Source organism: Agelaius phoeniceus, chromosome 4 (genome assembly GCF_051311805.1).
Source record: "Agelaius phoeniceus isolate bAgePho1 chromosome 4, bAgePho1.hap1, whole genome shotgun sequence".
Lineage (NCBI taxonomy): Eukaryota > Metazoa > Chordata > Aves > Passeriformes > Icteridae > Agelaius > Agelaius phoeniceus.
The window spans coordinates 66,503,339-66,527,393 of NC_135268.1; the positions used below are offsets into that span (position 1 = coordinate 66,503,339).

Sequence of the window (24,055 nt, forward strand, 5' to 3'; positions counted from 1 at the left end):
TTTCTGATAAGAAATATTTTTTTTTCCCCATGTAACCTCAAGCCCAGGCTGCTCACTGCCCTCCTTGCTCCAGGTGAACTCCTCAGCTGTCTGTGGTTACTGTGTCTGGGGGCAGGATGGGAAATGGAGACTTATCCAGAGGCACCCACTGAGTCCTCCATTTCTGTCTCCCTTTAACTTCTCAGGTGTCTGGGACCAAGTTTTCTCAATGAAAAAGTTCCTCAAGAAGGAGTTTTTCAGCTGAAATTCCACAAACTCCATCTGAGGTTGCTACACAAGCTTTTGGTAGAACAGGCAGCGCTGGTTAGGGGAGGAGTAAGGAGTGGGCTGATTCATGGAGCTGGCTAGAAGTGAGGGGGATTCCCCTTCTCCTCAGGGATGCTATTACCCCCTGGCAGAGAACTGGGTTAATTCCCAGTGCCTCTTCCTGATGGGATTTGCACTTTTGCCTGTTCTCCAGGGACAGCCCTCACCCCTAGGCTATGTGGGTAAAGGGGAGGAGGAGAGGCTGTTCCTGCTTTCTTCTGTTTGTGTCTAGTTTGAATAAAAGACTTAAAAGAGGAGCAAAGAGAGGAAATCCCAGCTGTTCTGTCCTCTGTGGACTCCCCATACCTTTCAGCATCTTGACAGCAACTGTGATGGCCTTGTTTGGCTTGTCCTTATCAATCCCAATGGCTTCTGCCATCACCACTTGGCCAAAACAGCCCTCGCCAAGCGGCTTCCCCAAGGTCAGGCTGGAGGGAGGAACAGACAGACAGACAGACAGGTAAGTTAGGGGGTCCTGGTGTGGGGACACTCCCAGCAGGCACAGAGACCCCAGCCCTGGTGGCTCTGACTGACCGAGACCGTGTCAATTCCCACTTGGGATCTGGAGGTAGTTCCAGCTCAGAGACGTTGGCCAGCATGGGCCCATCGCTGGAGGAGAGGCGCGTGATCCGGACCAGGGGCGTGTTGGAATTCATGGAAGAGTTGGACTCCAGCGACACCTGCTTGGGTAGAGCAAATGAAGTGTTATTGCCAACTGTATCTCCAGGGCAGGCCGTGTCTGAGACGGATCACTGAGGAGGTTTGAACTCTCTGGGCCCATGGACAGATTTCTGGGAATTTCTAACTGGGAAATGCCCCCACCCTTGCAGAAATCCACTCCTTTAGGCACTTGTGGTCAAGTGTTTAGCAGATGGAAAGGAGGGACAGGTCAGCCAGTGCCCTCCAGCATCAGGAGGTGTAATCCATCCAGTTGTTCTGTTGACTTCTCCCATCCTGGCACTGTCAATGCCCACCGGGAGCTTGCAGCCAAAGCTTGGAATCTGTACCCCTCACTGTGGGGTTTCACATGGTGTCTTTTGGTCCTGCCCCTCTGCAATTTCATGCAGCAGAAGATCTCTAACTTCAGAGAGGACCTTTGCCACCATCACAGGAATGGCTTTGGGCTCACCAGTGACATCTGTGAAAGCAGGAATGAGCACAACCAGTGCTCTTTCTCCCCAAATCCCCACTCCTCCAGGGAGCCTGGACTGGACTTCCCCTGCCAGATGTGCTTTCTGTGGCACTCACATCTGCACTGCCAAAACCTCTTGGGCAAGGCCAACAGCAGTGGGGGCTGCTCAAGAACCAGAGTCAGCTGCCACCTCTGCCAAAGCTCCATGGGCATAGAAATAAATAAAGTATTAATTATTTCACACTTCTAGGCTGCAGCCAAATTATGTCCCTCTTGGGCAATGTTTTTCTGGTGGAGCTTCTCACCTAGAGAAAGAATTTCAAAGAGATGGAGGAGGAAAAAAAAAAAAAAAAAAGAGGGATACCATAGAGGGGAATAGGAATCTTGTATCTACTTTCTGTTACCTGTCTCTTGAGTGGGAATTTGGAGACTTTCTGAACAGTGGGGGTGTTCATGGCTTTTTTGCTTGGCATTTTCATCCTCCAGACAATCACCAAGACCAGCACCAGGAGAAGGAGGAAAAAGCCAGTGCCATAACTGAGAATGCCAGTGTACACTGAGCCCGAATCATCCATCTCCATGAGCTCCTCGGCTGCAGGGTGACAAGAGATGGCAGTCAGGACAGGCTGGGCAGCTCCCCACACACAACTACACACATACAGCACAGGGAATCTGGGCAGGACTTGCTCAGCTACATCAATGTCAGTGACTTCAGCGAGGGACTCTCCCAGGCCAGTGGTTTTCCACCTGCAGCTGTAGTTAAAACATTAGTTCAGTTTGCCCTTTTTGGGGTCATTTTACTTTGGGTTTTTAAGACCCCCCAGCCCACAGATTGAAAACCACTGCTCTAGGCTGAAGGCATCTTCACACGTCTGTGCTGTCCCTCTGACCAAGATCTTGCTCTCTCCACAAACCCACACAAGGTGTCTGGGATGCCTTGGATGTGCAGAACTGGGAGTTTGCTGCACTTTGCTGATTCAGATTCTCCAACAAACATTTCCATCAGACCAGTGCCTGCCCTGAGGGACCAAGGGGCTTGAACAGCACCCAGCAGTAAGGTATCACACAGGGAGAAAGTCTCAAGAGAAAAATCTGCTTAATTATTTAATGAAAACTTAGTTCTGCTGGGAAGAGGCTGGAAGGTCTGTCCCAGAGAGGTGGCAGAGCCAGGAGGGTGATGGCATGAGCCCATCAGCAGTGGCTACCTGCTTGCAAGACTTCTTAGAGACCAGCAAAGGCCAGCTGAGTTTTCCCCCTTGTTCCTTTCAGGACAGGCATGGTGACCAGAGGAAGGAGCCATGGTGGGACTGATTTTCTGTCCCCCAAAGGTGTGCTGGCATCAGAGGGACAGTCAGCAGTGGGAAGCTTTATGATGAAGTCATGCTGGTGTGGTTAGCTCAGGAATGGGTCGTGTCCATTGCTGAGCAGTCCCTTCAGCAAGCAGCAGGAGCCTTTCCCTGGCAGCAGCAGGCTCTGGTTCAAGTATTTGGTGGCAAAGCCCAGGAGGACATGGAGAAAGGGCTGATGGTGACACTGGGGGCTGCTCCAGCCTGTGTGCCAGCTGTGAAGGGCCTGATCTTGCCAATGGCCATCTCCTCCCATAAGACAGGAGTGCCAGATCTCCTGGGATCAGGCACTGTGGTAGGTAATGCAGCTGCCTTGCCCTCTGCTCTGTCCCTCCTCCTGTAGCATGGACAGGGCACTGCAAGCTGAAGTTCCCCAGGTGGGCTGTATCCTGCACCCCTCTCTGTGGGGGCCTGCTGCTGCTCAGATAGCTGTCCTTCACTGCATCTGACTTCAAAATAAAGTTCTACTTTTTGTTTTTTTTGGTCAGTTTTCTCCTGCTTATTTTTTGCTTAAATAAGAGGTGTGAATTCATAAACTGTAAAAGCAGAGTGTGAGTCACATGAGACAATATCATGATAATCTGAAAATAATAGAGATGTTAGTCTTCTAACCAAAGGAAATGTTTTCTCATCCAGTGGATGTCAGAAACAGAAAAAGGATCAGATCAGCTATTACAGAGCTGGCAAATAAACAGGAAAGATGAGCAGATCCCACTGGCAGCAGGGTTGGGCATGGAGGAGACCTTCTCAAGCCCCAGTAAAAGTGATTCCATCCAAATCACCCGCACAGATAAAGTCAAGATTAGAAATGCCAAAGTTCCCCATTCCTAAACACATCCTGAGATGGATGTGTTGTGAGATGGACCCAAATGTGGTCTCTGACTGGGTAAATCAAAGTGGGCTCTTTAAGATTTTGGGTGCCTTTTCAGTAGGGGGGTATTGAACATACTCAAGGTTTGCTTCTGCACTGCCTGCAAGGCACAGCACATATGAGATTCAATGTGAATATTGCTGGTACTTCCCTAGACCATGCTCAAGCCTGCCCTGCAGCCAGAGGCAGATTCAGCAGGTGAAGGGGCAGCACAAGCCTCATTCCCCCTTTTGCAGAACAGCTCTCTCTGTTGCACATTCTGTGCTGGCTTCATTGTCAGTAAGAGCTTTGCACATGAAAGGACCACAAAATTGAGGTCACTCTGGCCTCGGGTTTCAAGCCCACTGCAGCTTTCATCGATCCCAGCTGGAGCAGGCAGCATGCAATGCCCCTGGGAGCCAGGACTCCTGTGCTCTGCCTACAGATGACTCTCCTTGACCTTCTGTTTGAGATCGCTATCTTGGCCTGCTCATCCGTGAAGTGGAAATAATGCTACAGGCAGGGAAGGGTGTGCTCACACCAGACACTTATGCATCTAATTTTAGGTTAAGATATGAGGTCAGACAGAAAGGATCCTTCATAAGATGATCCACAGTTCATGCCCAATTTAGGTGCCCTGGATCATCTGATGGGGAGGTTTTCTTCTCCCACTGTCAGTGTAAGAAGACAAAGCTCCTTATTTTGGCACTTAACAGCCCTAACAAAGAGGCTGTGAATACCTCCCTGTTATTAGACAGAAAAAAAGATTCTGTGCATTTTACTGTATCATTACTGCAATAATTTAAATTTTGAGATTCAATGCAAAAAGAGTCAGCTGCAAGTATGCAACAGGGGTCTGCAGCAAATCCCAGAGAAGAGACTTCCCTGGAAAACGCCCCTGCTCCAAGCAAGGGGCAGCCTCTGGGAACTTGGCATTTCCAAAGCAAAACATCCTGGAGAGGGAGGGAGAGGCCAGCACAGAAGGAAATACCTGGTAGCACCGTCAGCCAAGCAGAGTGATGTGAGAACCCAATAGAATTCCCTGCGAGACAAGTATATTCCCCAGCATCCTCAAAAGTAACATTTCGCAAGTACAGAATCTCTAGCTCCTTATCCGTTGTGTTAACACCTGCCGTCTAGGGGGAAAAAAAACACACACATATAGAAAGAGGGAAAACAGAGAATAAGCCACATTCCCAGCAAGTGTGAGGACACCACAGGCAAATTTCAAAAGCAGATTAAGGTGGTTTTTTTTTATTATTTTCCAATGGCCCATCTTCCGCATTTATTTATTCATTCCCCTCTGCAACCTGTAGTCAAAAGCAAAAAAAAAAAAAAAAAAAGTTCCCTTCACCAGGTTCTTACTCTGTCCCACTAAAGAAGCATGCAAGCAAAAGCATCCAAATGAAAAATTGCCCCCACAATATGACTGACTTTGGGTTAGTGAGGTGAGTACAGGGGTGGGGAAAGAGAGATGGGAAATGAGGACGAACAGAAAGAAAGAGGAAAGGAGGGGAGATGTAGTGGGGAAAGATTCAAGTGCTGATCAGAGGAATATATGAACATTATAGTTCATGAGTTCATTGAAAATATAGCATTCTAGAATTTTTTAGAATTTCTTCAGTGGGCATCTCAAATCCATATATTGATTACACAGACCTTGACACTGCAGTAGAAATCTGGCTGATAACCAGAGGGTGCCTGTAAGGAACTTTCCTGCAGTGGCACTAAATAATACAGCAGTCAACCCTCTAGGCTGGAGTCATATCCTAGAGCCCATGAGGTTGGTTCTCCCCTCTAGTTAACATGTTTGCTTGCATGAGCCAATGTTGATATTTATTTCTCCATTACTTCTCCAAGGGACAAAACTGATTAATTCAGTTTTGTAGGTGAAAACTCAAAACAGTTTGGTTTTCCAGAGCTTGGAACGTCACAGGTCATTAACATGCAATTCTGTTATCAGCACTCAATTGTAAAGAAAGGAAAGGAATAAAAGTATGAAAAGTTGATAGGAAAATTTGACAGTCATTTTATTGTGGGAATTTTTCCATGGCAATTGCTGTATAGGCGTTACAGTCTTGTAAAAAAAAATTAGCAAGAAAATAAGATAAAGCCATTCAGCATCAGTTGACAGGGTATAATACAAAATGAATAGTAATTTTAATCACTAGATTCTTAAAAATGTTATAGCTCATTCTTGCAGTTGCCAGGGCCTTGGGACAGAGTCTGTGGTTTACCTGGTTTTGGTTTGCGAATGTGGAGCCAAAATGGCTTTTCGGCTATGCCTACGAAATTGTTGGCTCTACACAGATATTCTCCTTCATCTTGTTCTGTCACATTGAACAGATTTAGGTTAGCATCGGCTTCAGCGTTTTTACTGATCCAAGACTGCAGGAATAGACAGAAACCTGAACTTCAGTAAACCAAACAATAGCTGCATGGCACCTACATCAGCTAGGCTTGACTGCGCACGGCTGTGGTGACATCCCCGGCTCACCCTGGGCTGACACACCTCACCCAGCACCTGGGTGGTGAAAAGAAGCTGCCTTTGGCCCCCAAACCACATGCAGGTGAGCTCCCTTCCCTTCACACATGCCATTTCTTTGTAAAAACAGACCAGTTTGCCCCTTCTCCATCTGACAGCACTCAAAGGCCCCATGGTTTCTGAATAACTCCACACACAGGAGCACCAGAGAGAGGGCTTAAAGCAGAGATTTGTGTTTGCATCCCGGCTCAGCAAATACTGTTTCAATTATCAGATTCCAAAATAGAATTTGGAAACAAAATATAAGCAGTGGCGGTCTGAAACTTGCTGCTGACTTTGCCTTTCAGAAATTAGCTGTAATTTTTTCCACTGCTTATAGGAGCCTCTTTACTAAATAAAGTGGTGTATATAAATCAAACAAACTTCAGACTTTTAAGCAATGGGTTTATTTCTCTTCTTCTATGCTGCCACAACAGCACACCAGCTTTTTCCCTAAACACTAAACAGTTGTTTTTATTTTGGCTGAAAATGCATAACTGTTTTAAGTGGCCTCAGAAGAAGCTTCAGTTCTGGAAATGAAAATAAAGCAAATGTCTTCTCTGTTTTGGTCTTACACTCTCCAGCCCAGGCTTGATGCCTTTTATTTCCAAGCCTGATCCTGCCAATATGACTTGCAGCTCATTAAAATCATTGGGGCAGCCAGCTCTGATAGGTTATTAGGAACTGAACCCAGAGGAGGCACCAGAGAGGAGCCCCAGGGTCCATGTCTGATGACAAACACCACCAGTTTTGACCTGAGCTCATCTCCAAGGCTTATGTGCAAGTCTGTCTGCCCTGACTAGTGGGGAAACGTGCCTGCCTGCTGTTGCTGCCTTGTTTATAATTAAACCAGGCATGTTTCAATGCAGAATGTACTATTTAGCTTTTGACAAAGCTTGGGCACAGTCCCCCTCTGTAACTGGAATGCATTTAGTGCTCTTCTGCAAAGAAAAAGGGGTTTTCTTTGATCACAAATTAGCTCAGGCTTTCAGGAACTGATGCAGGTGATGGCTTGGTTTTGTCAGGCTGTTTAAAAAATGGTTTGAAAGTACAGCATTCAACTTATCCATCTGGACTTGGGTGGGGTTTGACACCCCCTCACCCTCCCCTTTAGATGTAGGGGGGGAAATTTCACATGCTGGGCACCTCTCTGTCTCCCTTGCTGTGATGGAGATTGGGACTTCAACTGCCCCATAGCAGCTCCTACGCTCCACAAAATCTCCTGAAAGCAGGAGGGAAGGGCAGGCTGATAAAAAAGCCTTATCTCCCTGCAAGCAGCAGAGCACAGGGCAGGAGAGAGCAGTTCTGTGGGCAGGGGGGCTGTTAACAGCACCCTGCTCCTGCCAGGATGCTGGGGCAAGGCAGCAGCACTGCATGGCATGAGGGAAACAACTCCATAACGCCAATGGACACCCCTGAGACCACAGCAAGATCATTTTATCAGATCTTTACATATAAAAAACAAGCACACCACATTTAAAAAGGCAAAGAAAAAAAAAATCCCTGCAAAGCTGGGCCTGACACAGCTCTGTGGAGGCCCAGGACTGGAGCACAAAAGATGCATCCCAAAATGGAAATGCTCCGTGCCCCAGCGCTGATGCCGGCATTAACACAATTCAAAGCATTCCTGATTAACCAGAAGTAGTAAATAGACGTGTGCTGGTCCTATTCAGCAAAAAAACATAAAACCAAACAAAACTTGTGCTTTTCAACTGCCTGCCTGTGCTCCCCTTCGAGGAATGCGGAGCCTTTGCCATCCACAGAAGAGAAGGTATTTGGCAATTCTAATTACCTACCCACCCCGGTGCCGCTCCAACTTAATTTTAAAACACTATTTATAAGGACTATTTATATGTTCTTTGCCACAGCAAAGCAAAATGGGGGCTTGTGCTTGTGACACAAGGCACTGTTCACAGCCGCTTTGCAAACTTCCAAAAGGTAGCACTTTATCCCACAGGGACCACACACGGAGCTCAGAGACTATATGAGATGGCATGTGACACAACCAGCTATTCAGAGCTTGGTGCTGGGCTGTGAAACCAGGGGGAAATTCAAATATGCATAATTCAAACACATTTGGAGAGGTGGCGAGGAATAAAAAGTTTTCTAAGCTCGCGAGAAGCACATGTTGCCAGTCCTGAAGAACTGTCTCCAACCATTTCTTCCAACCAATCTGTTATTTCAATCTGTGTAATTATTTCCAGGGTCTCTGGCTTTTATTATAATGTATCTGGCTGCGTTGCAGTTTTGTAGATACTGTCTGATAAGTGGTGGTTGTTTTTTTTTAAACTTCATACAAAGAGAAGAAGGGTGTGTGCAGCAGGATGTGCACAGGGAATGTCCACACACAGGACAGCCTCAGCTTGAAGCTGCAGACACAAAATCTGCTTTCAGCACTAACTGCAGAGCCAGAAAAACTCTATTTGGCCCTATATATTTTAATAAACACCACCACATGATGCCTTTAATTATTTTTTTTTAAGTATTTTAGAAGTTCAATGTGCTCCTCACTCCCTGTTCCCTGCTATTATATTTACATTGGTTGAGGGGAACCAAATCACCTGGCTTTGTTATGGCTGTAATCTGAAAGTTGCCTTTCAAGAAAGCATTTTAGCAAAGTAAAGTCTTGCTATGTACTTTTTGATCAATTAAAAAAAAAAGGCTTTTCTGAGCATTGATAATAGCAATGTTCACAAATTTAGTGTCTGGAACAAGATTATGTTGGCTCTCAGGTGCTGATAGTTCAGCATTACTTGGTATGTGCATGCTGCAATGTGCTTACTTGGAAAAGGAAGAATGTGTTTTAGTTGGGAGACTTTTATTTTAATAAACCCTGAAAATACTTCCATTGAAGCTGTAAAAAAAAAAGGGCATTTTTACTATTTTGGGTCAAATGCAATCTGACAGCTCCTTCATTATGCTGCATTTCTCACAATTGCCTCAGCTCTTACAACTTTGCTTATCTGTGCCACCACAGTAGTATTGTTATCTCTGGCAAAGAGAAGAGTTTGGAATATCGATTTCAGGACATTTTTGCTGTATCCCCTCCAAAAAGAAGAGTAATCCACTGGGCAGGCTTACAGAAGGACTGCCCTGAGGGTGAGAAGGAGGAGCATGTACCAACCTTCAGCACTGTGACATAGGGGGTTCCATCGGGTCCGTATTTGCTGCCATTGACTTCCACGTGTTTCAGCCACTGGATGTGAGGCTGGGCATCGCTGTAGACCTTGCAGTGAAATTCCACATTGCTCCCCACCACCACAGTCTGGTTGGCAGGGAGCCCTGCTTGCAGGATTGGTCGGTGGGGTGACCTTTCTGAAAAACAGAAAAGAGGGGAAATCCTAATTTACTTGTCTTATTTTCCCCCCAGCAAGTATTCTCCTCTGAAACGTTAATCTTCTGGCTTTTCAGGGGAAAGGGTACAAATTAGGGTGGCCTGATCACTGCTCTACCCAGGGCTTCTCAAGCCAGACAGGGAAAGACCACCTGGGAAGGGAGGTGGCATTACAGCCCTCCCATTCCTTCTCTGGGCCCTCTGAAGACCCACTAAGTAATTTACTGATCACAGATGTGAGGCCGAATTGTTGGCCAAAAATAAGCTTGTTGTTGGTTTTAGGAGACACAAAATCCAACACTTTGGGAAAGAAACCAAGTGCCTGCTTCCCATCTCCTATCAGGCAGCTGTTCCACAGGGCCACAGATGAGCTGTTGAGGGAAAGCAGTGGGATCTCACCTAGCACATCAAGCTGGTAGGTGTGCCTAATGTTGCCATATTTGTTCTCCACGACGCAGGTGTAATTCCCTCGGTCCGACGGCACAACGCTCTCCATCACCAGGCTCCACTGCTGGTGTCGCAGCTGGGAGAGGAAATCAAAACATCAAGACCTTGCAAACCAATGAAAAATCGTTGAGCTTCCACACACTCGGACCCCAGAGGAAGCCTGAACATCTCAAGGACCTGTTTACAAGGGTAATTAAATGAAAAGGAAAAAGTTTTTGACAGAAAGAGCCATAAAGTTCTGGAATGGTCTGCCCAGGAGGTGGTGGAGTCACCAGCCCTGGATGTGTTTAAAAAAAGACTGAATGTGGCACTTGATGCCATGGTTTAGTTGAGGTGTTAGGGCATGAGTTGGACTCGATGGTCTTTAAGATCTCTTCCAATCCAGTGATTCTGTGAATTCTGTCAAGTCCTAGTGAGAAAAGGCATTAAGACCAACGCAAAGAATGATGCAACACAACGTAACACATTGAGATTTCAATAGGGACTTCTATGTTTCCACAATAATCACAATAACAAAGCTAGCTGACAACTGAATGTGGCATCTCCCACTAGAATAATGACTTCAGCAGGCATAATATAGGATCTATATTTTATGTATTTTATATGTTTTAATATTCTGACCTATATTTTAAAATGTGTGCGCTATGGAGGCAACAGGTTATGGCATTTGTCTGAGCAGAAACAGGTTTCTCCAACTGAGTTAGTCCCCTAAATTCCCTCTCAAAAACAGAAGCAATCATGTCCAGCCTCAAATCCGGTCCCTAGGATGCTTGGCCAGCCCTTCTATTTTGGCACCAAGTTTTATACTAGTTGGTTTTCTGGATGTGGCTCATGTCCAGAGCTGATGGTGGTTCAGTAGCAGAAGGGAAAGCACAGCCCCTACCTCCACCCTGACCTGCTGCCCTGTGATCTCAGCTAGAACGTTTATTTCTAATGATTAGAAAGGAAATAATGGATATGGAAAGCAAATCTTGAATTAATACAGAAAGCAACCAACAGTAACAAAGATGACTTCAGGGTGCATAGAGTATGAAAGATCTCCAAATCTCTGGATATTAATTTGATGCCTTCTGCTGCCCAAAGCAGAACATTTAACTTTATTAAACATTTTGAAGGTGACCCCAAGGACACAGAAATAGGAGATTTACAATAATGCTGCACTATAGAATGTCAGGGGCTGATGGAAAAAAACAAGGGTGTAATTGCTCCTGGAGATTTCTTGCTGCAGCAGGTGAACTCAAATATGAAGTCATTTAACCTCTTTTGCTACACATAAATTGCATCCACATGCTTTCCCTAAGAGGGCCAAGTTGCAATCAAAGCCAGAACTCTGCAAAGAGCAGGTTTAAAACCATAGGAGACTAGATAGCTTAGTTGCAAGATAAGCAAGCAAATGTCATTTTGACAATTTGTAGACCTCTACAGCCCTGAAAACAGCATTGCTGAGCACCCCATTTTTCAGAGAACGCTGAATATGGCATTTGTTTTCATTTTAGAGTATGGGTAACAGGAGGCTGTGGCCAAACATTTTGTACAGACATCTCAGCTGTGGCAGATGTCTGGTCAGCTCTGACTGCACCTCTGCCCACCCAGGATGGCACAAATGGAGGAGCTCAATGAAGGAGCAGAACCAACATCTCACCTTTTGTAAAGCAACATCCCCCTTGCTGCATCTCTGTAACAGTGTAGAAATTGCAGAGTAAGAGAAGCTCTGAGAACAGAGCCTGGACCCCAAGCCCACAGCTGAACACACCAGACTGTCACGGAAGTTTCAATGCAAATTTGTGGCTGCTCAGTGGCTCATTTCCATACTGGCTTGTCTCATAGTGGTGTCTAAAGCTTCCTTAAATCCTCTTTTCAGCATTGCAAAATGTTTGCATCTGGAACCCCCAGAAGCTACTCCAAGGAAATTGGGCTCCAGACACATGGATGACTCCCTAGTCTGACCTATATTCTAAACCTAGGTCCAAATTAGGTGTTTTACAAAGAATGCACTTTTAAAGACACTTTTATGACACTTTCAAAAACTTCTCTTCGCTGAGTTTGTGATGGGAACTTAGTACTCTGAATAGAGAAGAACCTGGGGGCACAGACTCATGGGGCAGAACTTGTTTGGAAACTTAGGAAGACATTTTTAGTTTTGAAAGCCTTTGGCAAAAGATAGTAATTCTCATGTTAGAATAGTCACTGCACTCGATAAAACACTAGAAACATGAAGTGCCTTAGCACAGGCATTAATCAAGTGGGTGAGATACTGGAAATCCCTCTGGTTTATTTGGTGTTGTCATTCTTGGCTCCTTGTGAAACAAACATTTACAGACACACTTGGAACCTCGTGTTTGCCAGACTGGTATGCAAGTCAGTGCAATGGTCTGGGGAAGGGATAATCCTCCATCTCCCCTCCCCCTCAATCTTCCCTTCTAGGGTCATTTAACACACACAGGCTTACAATATTAGAGATTCCAACACGGATTTAACCATTAATGCTCTTTGGGAAATTTCATATGATAAGTCATATGAATTTCTTTCTTTTACCAGTTAAGGATGAACTGTAACAAAACCAGGTTATCCTGCCCACCATGTTTTCAACACTCACCCTTCTCTCTTGCAGGGTTTACACTGGCCAGTCACACGGGTCTAAATGCCATGTGCAAGGGGCAGATGTGGAAGAGTGGTCAGCTTTCATTTGCTGACAACAGACTTCTCACAATCAACATTAAAAGTCTTTCACACACTGAAAACAAGTGAGCACATTCCCGGCTCAAGGATTTCTGGGTTAAGACCAGATCTCAAGATGAAGCAAGCCAACCAAACTCTGCCAGATCTGGATCTTGCCCATTCTTTTCAAGCTGCCTAATCCTGTTATGAAGTTAAGTTGTAACAGGGAATTTAAATCTTAAATACATGAGATACCGAGCAAGTTTTCAATCCCCTTTTCTGGTTCAAATCTCAGCTGATATCTATCAGTATATTTATACTGGATGAGATTTACACTAGATTACTTATATCTAACTGTGGCTCATGACCAAAAGCAAGGAAATAAAGGAAGGAAAATTACAGAGAAAGATGTCTTTATATCAAGAATGGGACAAAGAACTACACCTAGACAGAGAGCTTAAACCAATCTTCCTGTAATTGTCCTGACATTGCCTTCAATAGCTCTTTTAAGCATTGACTTGTTGCTGGAAGGTGCCCCCAGAGAAACAAAGCACAGCGATGCCAAAGACTCACTACTGTGTTTCCGAGGATGAAACGTGTCAATTTAAACTCAAAGATAGATTAAAACTACTGGAAAGTGGCTAGGGGAATTGCTTTCAGCTTCAGATTTTTTTTTTTCCTGCAGGCATAATTTAGTGCAGCTAATGTGACACAGTTTGGTAAAAAAGCCTCTGGAATGGCGCAGGCAAGGCTGAAAACACTTCAGGATGATCCTTACAGCCTGCAATTAGTAAAAGATGCTCGTGCTTTGTGAATGTCATCTGCTGAAGAGCAGTTTACCCCCAGGAGTTCCCTCCCCACTTCTTTACCCTCCATGGCTTTTTAGAAGATCCAAACCTGAGCGTGTTCTCAGCCTCATCCAGACTGGAGCAGGGACAGGACTGAGGAAGGAGCTTTAAAGGCTTCACTGAAGCCATCACAAAAGGCTCTTTCAGGAACAGGTCTGAGCTAACAGGAAAGAAACAGCCCAGAACTGTGGGGAGGGGGGACTTTTTTTGAATCCTTCTCTGGTTTCTGGAGCATGGCACACTTTGCACGCCCAGTCCCTTTTCAAAACACTACGGATGTGGCAGGCATCAGCACACAGCTATTCCAAGCTCTGATGAAGGTGCCTTCCTACAAGGCACCTTCTCTCCTTAGCAGCAGAATCCAGGGATATGTCAGGGCTGGGAGAGTGCAGGCAAAAGTTGCTGCTCAAGAGTCCTTCCTGCTATGATGATTTTGCTATAATGAGCTATAGCAGTTTTATTGTCCCCAAATAAAACCAGAAAAAAGAGCTGGACTGTGACCTCAAGGGGACAAAGTAATAACAACAGCAGCAAAATGTGAGAAAAGCTGATTCTCCTTTTAAAATCCTGCCATAATTCATCATAAAAAGTAGCACAGAGACTTCTGGCTAATTAAATAATTTGACTGCAGTGGAGTTTTGTGTCCCTGAGCTCTATCTGTAAACATGAGCCAGAGCATTTTCCAGAACACCTCATAGTAGAAAGGAAGCAGGAAGAAGAAAGCAGCCAAGGAGCAGATGCTATTACTCTGGCTACAAGGGAATCCAACACTTGACCAAGGGTCAGTGATTTATACCACAAGAATGTTAATGACTACCAGCACGATGATCCAGCTCTTTGGTGAGGTTTTTCCTATACGTTCAAAGGACACGGAATAGGTTTTCTTTGAGGGTGGGAGCAGCTATGGCTTGGTCCAACACATCTCAGTGCACTGGGCTCATCTCCAGAAATTAGGACAGAAGTTTCTGCTCCTGCTTTTTCATCCCTGTTCACAATGCAACCATAAACCCAGCCCCATTTTTACCTACTCCCTGAATGACCACTATAGACAAACTCAGAGGGAATTAGTCTTTGATCCCAAAGGACAGCAGTCCTTTTTAACACTTTTGGTGCCAAGCAATTCCTCCTAAGAGTGCAAGAACCACCTTCATTTCTACACATTCATGACAGTGCTCTTAAAACCACCCATGTTAATCACCGCACAATACAATTTTCTAGTTGGCAGAAATAACAAAAACCTGAGATCCAAACCAAGACCTTACCTTAATGCCCCCAATCCTGTGCTCCCCTTTGAACTCCTTGCCATTTTTCAGCCAGTAGATGGAAGGGGTTGGGTTTCCACCCGCCGGACATCGGAAGCGAACGGTGTTGGCGGCGGGAACTGCCAGCAGCTTCTTCTCCATCTTATCTGGCCGGGTCCAGAAGGGGACACCTGAGAAAGGAAAAACCAAGATGAACAGGTCCCTTTCTGCAGCAGAGGATATCAGCTGGTGAGCAGATGCATTTGAGGAGTCTTTGGCATGTGCAGATTGACAGTTAAATTGCTACCTGCTGCCGTTAAGATAAATGACACAGAAATGCTTTCCAGCTAAATGACTCTCATTGACATAGAGAGGGTGTTTGCATTTCAGTTTTGCGATGAAAGGTTCATGACCAGGTTCTTGTCTTGGTAATGCCAGTATAAATCTAAAGTGGCTCCTTTTAAATCAACAAGTAGAGTTATCCCAGATCAGGACGAGAATCTGGCCTCAGTGTGTAAAAAGATACAGATGTACCTCTGGGACATTAGTAGCCAAGAAGCATAAACAGCAGAAAGATGTTAGAACTGTGAAAGAATGTTGATGGGCCAGCAAGGGAGCAGACAAAACGTATGAGCTGAGTGCACTGGAAAATGTTCCTCCTCAGTGAGTACAAATGTAGTGTAGCCTCCTTAAGGGAAGGAAAGAAAAAAACGTGCCAGTGCCAAACTGGTTTATCGTGTTTATGTTCTTCAAGTACAAGTGATTTTAGTTTTAAAGATTCATGTTACCTTTGAACAGGGATAAATTTTAAAACACCAGTGTTAGCATGAGATACTTTTTATAATCTGCCTCAAGTACAGCTACGTTCCTTGGCTGTGTTACAAACATTACATATTAACTCCAAATTAAGGCAGCAGCAGCGGCAAACTCATTATGCTGGGAAGAAAGAAAAAGTTTTTTTAAAAAAAGCCTCCCAAGCTTTCATTTCTGCTTAAGGCAACACTGCATAGCTGCACATGCTGTGTTTCCCCTGCCACACCAGGGCCACATCCAGCCCCCCAGATCTGTGCTCCACACCAAGGGCAAAGGGAGATGGGGGCAGGCAGTGTCTGGGCTGCAAAACAGCAGGAAGGAGGGCAAGGAGCGTAAATGGCATCTCCTCCAGTTGGGTAGGAAAAACTCACAGACAGGGAGCACCTGTTGCAGAGGTACGTGTGCTTCTGGCCAAGACAAACTGAAGGCACTGGTTCTCCAAGAACTGCCTTGGAGAACATGACAGCCACCAAAGCTGTTGGGACAGCCTTGCTGCAGCCTCTCCTGCCGTGGTGACAATGCCCAGAAACACCAGCCAGCATCACAGCCTCATCTCAGTGCTACTCTGAAGCCCCTCTAATTCCCTGCTTGATGACAAGCATGTACAAAGTTTTCCCTCTTGTTGCATCCCTTTGAGATGCATGGGAGCTGCTCCAGCACTCCCTATCCCTGATGCATTTGGCTGCATGGTACCCATCCCATTACAACTCCACTAAGTCACATTGACCCCACCTTGGCTTAGGTCCCCAGGGTCCTACCCATGCAGGCTCCCTGCTGCATTCCAGCTCCAAGGACATTGCAGGGAAGGTCATACAGCTCAGCCAAGGCAATCCATGCACCCATTGGTTTTTAGCACCTGCCAACACTCTCCCCATGTTTCCTCCACCTTGCAAAGTCCATGAGGAGCTGGATGCCAGGAGCTCCATCCAGAATGCCCCTCCATGTGCTAGAGACAGCCCCGCTGGGCACACTTCATGTCCCTTCTGCTTTCCCAGCTCTGCAGTGGGATGGCTGGACACAGGTGCCTCAGTAACACCATCTCAGGGAGGGAAATCCAGTACTGAGGGTTTGCCTGTGCCCTCAGCCTGCCTTGCACAACAGAGTGATGCTATCAGAGCCAGCCCCACGGATCAGAGGGATCTGCGCTCGCACATCCCGCGTACGCCTCATGTTTCAAATAACGAAACTGCTTAAGGCCCTTTTCTTGCCAGGATCCTGCAGGAGCATGGCTGGCACAAACAACAGCAAAAGGAGGAATCCCCGCAATTCCCATGGCCCTGGAAAATCCCAGCCACAAACTTTGCTGTGAACACACAGCACATCTAGAAGGCCTGAAGTAGTGCATGATAAAGTGAGCTAAAATGGGACATCATGCAGCCATCTACTGCTCCAGATGGCAGAACTGCACAAAAATGGGGAATATTCCAAAAAACATTAGAACAGAGGGTGCAATCATTAAGGAATGGGTCTTGATGGTGAAAGGATGATGCTGTCATAGCATGAAGGAAGGGCAGAAACCAAGCAAAGACTGGGTAAATCCCCAGGCAGCAACAGAGGAGTGAATGCAGAGGACACTTGGGATGGTGTTGGGAAGGCTGGAGAGAAGAGGGCTCCAGAAACCCATGTTGGTCCTTGGTTTTTGACACCTGGGCCATTTTCTGGCCAAATGGCTCCTTTTGGCAACACACCTTTATTTTCTGGGGATGTTACAAGAGGTTAACAGCGCTACAGGGGAGAGGTATAGCAAAGGCCAAGCAGGGATGGAAAAGTCCCTTTTTGCCACCACTACAGAGGGCAGCCAAATAACCTGTCCTGTTGTTTGATTAACATATCTGCCCACAAGAAATCCCATTTTATGTTGTTGGTGACAATCATCTAGGTACAGAGGTGTAATTACATCACATGGTCAGGACCAGGTTCCTCCTTTTGCTTTTTGGGGCTCTTTCCTTTTACACAACATCTGCATGTGCTGCAGGGTGACATTTTATCACATTTTTTCACTCTAAAGATGAGTTTGAATCTCACAGGAGATTCATCAATCCACTGGCTGCAAATGCAGTCACTGAAGCCAAGGGGGATTTTGCTATCAGACATCAGAGAGGAGCAAGATGGAGCCCAGGAAAGTTTCCAGCTGGGGATATTCTCCATATGGAGCAAAGGCAGGATTCACTCCTGCCTGCTGCAATTAGACACCACTTCTTCCCTGAGTGCTTTCCCTCATTTCAGTGCTCTTCTGTAAGATTCAGGGCTTGCCAGGGCTGGGCACCCCTGGATTATTGTGCCAAGACTCAAACAGGGCAATGCTCTCAAGTCAAACTGGAACTGGAAGAAAGCGTCTACACATTGAAAACAGTGCCTTTGTTCTCACTTGCAGGAGCAGCGAACAAAACATCCCTGCTTTTGCTTTGCTCTGCCCTCTGAGTCCCTTCATTACCACTTTTTAAGGGCCTGAAAATGTTGCTAACTCTTCTTTTCAAGCAAAGCTTGCAAAGCTCCAGAGAGTTTTGGGAGCGGGAAAAGAGGAAGGATGAAAGACAGGAAAATTTTCTAGACTAGCTCTCTGCAAATTAATTACTAGCAATGGTTTTGCATGTGCAGGTGTGGAAAAAAAAAGGGACCCCCAAACATTATCACCAGCCCTTTCCCATCATCAAACACTAAGCCTGACGGTCCGTTTTGTTCGTCAAAGACACCGGCCACCCATCCAACTGGAATGACCAATTAAAAAAAACCTGAGAGCAATACTTGGAATAATTAATACAGCCAAGCACTCATTTAGCAATTAGGAGCTGCCACCAAATTCTGTGGCAGACAGAATCAACCCTAATTGTGTAATTTCCCCAGCTGACGCCTCGGAGGACAGAGCCAGATTTAATTGGAGATTATGGGGGCTCTTTGAAGGTGCTGGGGCTGCGCAGCGGGGGCTCCAAACAAACAGATACAAGAGGGGTAGGGAGCACTGGGGCAGAAGCACAGTGTGTGAAAAGGGAGTTTTGTTTTTGTTTCGGGGCCAGGGAAAACAGCTGTAGAGAACAGAGGTATTAGAAAGCCTCTTTCTGCAAAGGCGGATCACGGCTTGAGACAAGGCTGCGACAAACGAGCTGATCTGAAGCTGCAGAAGTTTCTCCTTTTCTGTTGCCCATCCCTAAGGGATGCCCTGTTTCTGTGCTCCCCTTCAGAGAGAAAGCTGAGAGTGAGCAGAGCAGGGAACTCCACACAGAATTTGGTATTACCAACCTTTAAAATTACCCAGATTGGCTTCAAATTCTTGATGCTATTGGAACCAGCTTTCTGAACTCTCCACTATGTGAGGATGAGAAACTCTCTTGAGTAACACAAGCCAGAAAAGTAACTTATCATACAAGGGGCCAGGACAATAGGATTTTAGTCAGTGATATGCAGCGTGGCAGCACTCAGTGAGCCAGTCCAGGCTGGATTGCCTCCCCCTAAATATGAAACACTATCAGTTATACTGACTAGACACCTTTAAGGTCACTTCCAACCCTAACCATCCTATGAGTCTGTGGTATTTTTCTTCTGCATGAAAGCATTTATTGCCTTTCCTCCTCTAACTACTGACCACAGATGTGTCTGATGCCTGAGCAGGGGCTCATACACCCCATTAGTAGGGCACATTTTTGCCACAGGAGATAGAGGACTTGGGTCTTTGGGCAGTTCACAGAACATGGCACTGGCTACACCGTGTGTGCCTGCCTGGGATGGTCCTTCAGCCCCTGCTCCTGGTGGGATGTCCTGCCACTGGTGGTACCAGGGTTAACAACACAGCTCCCAGGGCTCAGGAGACCTCTGAGGGTTAAGTGGAGGATCTGACATCAAAGAAAGCAACACAAAGCACACTCATGTCACAAAATATCACCGTGAGGTTTCGCCGCACTGACACGTTAACCTAATCAACCATTTTTAAAGCAGAAGAGAAACCAACTTTTTATAACGAGACCTTTAAGCAAAGCCAGCCATTACCTCCAGGTCTAAAACCAGAGACAGCCTCAAAGTCAAGAAGACCCAGAAAACAGGCTATAAATACATGTGGTGAAATGTGTGTTTTCCCTTCCAGTGAAGAAAAACGTCTTTCTGTACCATAAGCCAGCTGATGTTTTGCGATACCTGTTGCTAAGAGATTGAGTTCTCTATAAACCACATAAAAAACTGCACAGAACAATCAGTTGTCCTCATCAGAAGGAAAAAATTCTGACCAAACCACACCTTCTCTATGTCTGTACCATTCTTCAGCAGGTACCAGGAGCCCTGAGCACTTCTGCAAAGGTGCCTGTCACCTGGCAGGATTTGGCCCCTAATTAGAAGCTATCAGAAAACCACTAATTGCTGCTGATGGGTCTCCTGGCACTGTAACTCACCATTAATGTCCACACACTGCTCACACAGCAGTATTAACTCATTGCAGTGGCAGATCTGTTTGAAAGAGTCCTGCATGTGCAATGTTATGGGCAGGAGAGATTTTCCAGTCATGTTGAACTTCTGCCAATGTACATAGCTGATTGGGAGTTCAAATGCAAAGACATTTATTTATTAAAAATACATACACATGGGCAGCTCACTCTGCAGAAGTATAAAGAGCAGAATAAAACCCAGCACTAACACCTCTGAAGCCTGCAATGATCCTGATTAATGCTACTGCATTTAAAGAAAGCAGCACTGGGATTGAAAGAGATTCACTGTGAAAGCACCAAGCACTGTCCTGGGGCTCTCTTCCTCACAGGAGTGAAAGAAAAGGCCAGTAAAGCCAAAGAGGCTGCTCTCACTTATGGCATCAGTAAATCTGGCCCTTGGCTAGTCTATGTTTTGTACTCTGACTCCTGTCAAGATGCTGGTAAGCACCAGAATCAGAATAGTTAAAAGTAAAGCAGTCAAGGTTTGAAATGGTATAAAATATGTGTATATATATATATATATGTGTATATATATGTGTATATATATGTGTATATATATATATATATGTATGTATATATATATGTATGTGTATATATATATATATGTGTGTATATATATATATATATATATATATATATATATATATATATATATATAGTAAGTGGGCTTGTCTGGATTTACATGCAAGGAGAATTTGCACACAGTACTGCTGCTGTAGGATTCCACAGCAGCAATACCACTCTGGCAGCTGTTTCTAAATTTTTAGATAAATTTTATCATGGCTCCATCCTAAGGTCACTGATTTCAACACAAAGCTGCTGTGTGGCTACACGAACACCCAGATGAGCTGTACTGCTTGGGAGCCACAGCTTCTGCAAAGAAAAGGCCTCTGTATCCCAGAAAAATGAATTACCTGTATCTTCTGACTCATCATCGTCATCCTCATCATCACCTGACGAAGGGGAATCTGGAAAGAGACAAGAAAGAAGTGAAGCAGAAAGAGGATGGCACATGGGGACACTGCAGGATGAGGCTGTTGGTGTGACACAAGGGACATCCAAGTGGCGGCTCCCCCTTCCCTGCAGCTCCACCAGCCCACCCCTCTCTGGTGATGCTGGGCCAGGCACAACCGCACAGGAGCTGTCCCAGCTGGGAGAGAGGTGTCAAGAGTTTGCCAGGGCTCTGAAAACGTGGTCCAATGTCAAATACTTCTCCCTGTGTGAAATGTTCTCTTCCTCATAAATACAAAAAGAATTCTAAACCGGAAAATTTCATTTTTTGCAGAACAAGCTCTCTGACTGCTTTTTTTTCCCTTCCCTCTAGCATTCACTCTGAAGACCTTTTATTTTACCATGTCTCAAAATGACAGGTCAGCATTTCTAATTCACTTTCCCTGAATTTTTCTTTTAACTCAATATCCTCCTGCCACACCTCCCTTCATTAACTCCTTGTTCAAACACTAAGACCAAAACTTTTGAACTTCTTGCAATCAAACCTCTCTCCATCAATGTTTTGATGGCTATTCCAGTTCTCTTTAGTTATATTCCTCCCACAGAGGGACCTCAAAGCTGTAACTCAATACAGGTAAACAGGTGGGAATTTTCCATCTGTATCTCTCCAAAACATTCCAAACTGGTTTTTTTTAATGTGGTCTAACATTTCACCTTCTCCAAGCTGTCCACAATGAAGGCTCAGTCCCTCTTCCCCCCATCAACTGACTACTGTAAATGTAAATGCCATTATCAAATAGCAGCTTAGTGTTTGATTTAATTTACACAGTTTAGTTTAGTACACTTCAGCATCTGGAAGATTTAGCATCACTGATGTTACATAATCTCCAGGAATTTTTCTTTCAAATAAAGGCAAAATGCTAATAACCCAGCAGCCTTTATGTTCTGAGACAGTGGTAAGAGAACTTGGCCTTAAACACTAGAAAACAGGAAACATTATGAGTGTTCAGCATGTTGCCAGAAATGTAAAGAGCTGCTTCAGATCAAGCCATCCTTCACTGCAAGATGCACTTGAGTCTTCTACTGTCTTCTGATCAGCACAGTGGAGGTAAAAATGGAATAACAAAAAGGTGGGGAGGGGATAAAAGGAGGGGGAAGAAAAGGAAAGGTAACAACAAATAGTTCTTCCCTGCAGAATCTGGAATGGCCTTCCAGGCACTTTCATCACCCACAGAAGCAACACAGGAAACATCTCCCTGCCTTGGTCTGCAGGGGCTCATGGTGCTTTGCAACTTCTCCTTGGCAAAGCCCCAAGGACGACTCCAAGCACGTCTCAAACTGCAAATCCACACTTGAGGTCCTGCTGGCAGCAGAACTAGGGAAATGCCATGGGGCTTGCTGAAAGTGAAGTGGATGTTTAGGTGCTCTGGCTGATCCAGCAGGTTTACTCAAGTCAGGCAGAAACTGAGCCAAATCCCCACCAGCATCGAGGAGAAATCAGCACCTTCTCAGCTCTGCTCTCAGATTTGGTTACCCACATATTAACACATGATTATAGTTTACTTTTGCTTTCCAATGAATCCATCATAACCAGAGGAGTAGAAATCAATTTTTAAACTAATACAAAATCCTTTTCACAAGGTTGAGGGAAGTCTTTGACTTTGCTTGTTTTTAAGATGAAAAGTGCAGCTTAGACTTTAAGACCAAATATCCCGTATGCATAGCTACTGTCCTATTCAAGTTACTAAAACATCATCTTTTTCAAAAGGTGACTAAAAATTATAAGCTATTTGTTTATAATTTACTAAAAGAGTAATCCTTACCAGAAGTTGTTGAAGTATTGGCAAGAACTTGTCAAAAGGGCTTTAATTATGAATGAAAAGGGACTTAATTTGTTCAGTCACCTGTTTTGAAATGCTTGGCCTTGGGTATTTTGAAAGCACTGTTTGCTGGTGCCAGCCTGCAGTCCATGCTCATCACAGGGGTGCTGCTCAGCCACTAAATCCAAAGGCTGTTCTGTGCGTGAAATGGCTGCAGAAATGGAGCTTCTGCCAACTTAGGGCTGGATATCAGTTTGGGCACGCAGCCTCTACACAATCCTCTCCAAGTGCTCAGGTTTTTAGGGGACAGTATGTTTGTTTTTGTAAACTAGCAAAACACTCAAGCCCTTGTCTGTCAAGGGAGGAATTTTAGAGATGTCAAATCCTGCTATTAATCAGCCTGGTTCTCAGCCCTTGAATGCCAGCTCCAGCATCTACTTGCTCTGCTTCCAGCATCAAACATCCCCCTGTGCACAGTCAGAGTCACTGCAGCACAGTCAGTTTGTTGCAGACTCAAATCTCGTGGCTCTGTGGAGCAAAATCCTCATATGCACCTGGGACATGGAAGCATTCTCAAAATGGAACTTGTATGTGGATCAGTTATTCCAAACACACCTAGCCTAGCTTTGCTCACTTAAGAACAGAGATCAGAGCAATTCCAGTCTGTTAGTACAGCTTTAAACCAGTTTAATGCAGAGAGTAACTCCAGCCCCAAACATCAGATATCCACATGAACACCTGACCAGATACCTGAGCTAATTGCTGGCATTACCTTCAAGAATTGGGGACACAAACCACAAATCTCTGATCACAATCTCATCTCTGCAGTGCCACACGGAGCAATCAATACTAATTATGAAGAAATATCTGAGTATATGAGAGGCGCCACTATTGCCACATAAAGCAGAGCTTCAAAGTTTAAAACAAGTGCTGCTGACAGCTAAAAAGGAGGCTCCCACATTACCAGCACTTTGGTGGTAATGACAGTGGGCTAATAGAATCAAAGACTCATAATGTTGTCAGAAAGCAGGTTCAGGTTACTCGCTAGTTCTTAAGCTGTTATTAGCTATTATTAGTGAAGAGGAAAAATACAGGGGCTTAAACTTTTTAAAAGCAGAGGATTATCAGTCCTTCCACTTTTAAAAACAATTTCTCACTTTACAAACTTTTGGGGCTGGCAGCTGTTTCATTTGAGCATGTAACCAGCTGCCCTCTCCTGCATCCCTGCTGCCCCTTGAACTCAAAAGCATTTTCATGTCACTTAGGAAAAAAAGAGAGTAACATTTCTAACAACCTGCAGTTTGCTGGATAGCTCCAATAATCGTACCTAGTTAAAGAAAGCCTTTCAAGGGCCAAATACTTCTTTAACCATTTAA

The 24,055-nt window shown here is 45.1% G+C and overlaps 1 protein-coding gene across 3 annotated transcripts in view; it reads right to left on the reverse strand.

Annotated features, from left to right (window-relative positions):
- FGFR3 (fibroblast growth factor receptor 3) overlaps positions 1–24,055 on the reverse strand; it is a 55,531-nt gene that overhangs the window by 8,841 nt on the left and 22,635 nt on the right. Inside the window, exons 4-11 of one of the 3 annotated variants that reach the window (XM_077177810.1) lie at positions 20,823–20,876; positions 14,708–14,877; positions 9,892–10,015; positions 9,283–9,473; positions 4,626–4,770; positions 1,843–2,030; positions 841–986; positions 613–734 (exon numbers count right to left, since the gene is read on the reverse strand). In XM_077177810.1, coding sequence (XP_077033925.1) covers positions 613–734; positions 841–986; positions 1,843–2,030; positions 4,626–4,770; positions 9,283–9,473; positions 9,892–10,015; positions 14,708–14,877; positions 20,823–20,876 — 1,140 coding nt within the window. Of the gene's footprint in view, positions 1–612; positions 735–840; positions 990–1,835; positions 2,031–4,625; positions 4,771–9,282; positions 9,474–9,891; positions 10,016–14,707; positions 14,878–20,822; positions 20,877–24,055 lie in introns of all 3 variants that reach the window. The other 2 variants (XM_077177809.1, XM_077177808.1) reach the window with 2 other exon arrangements.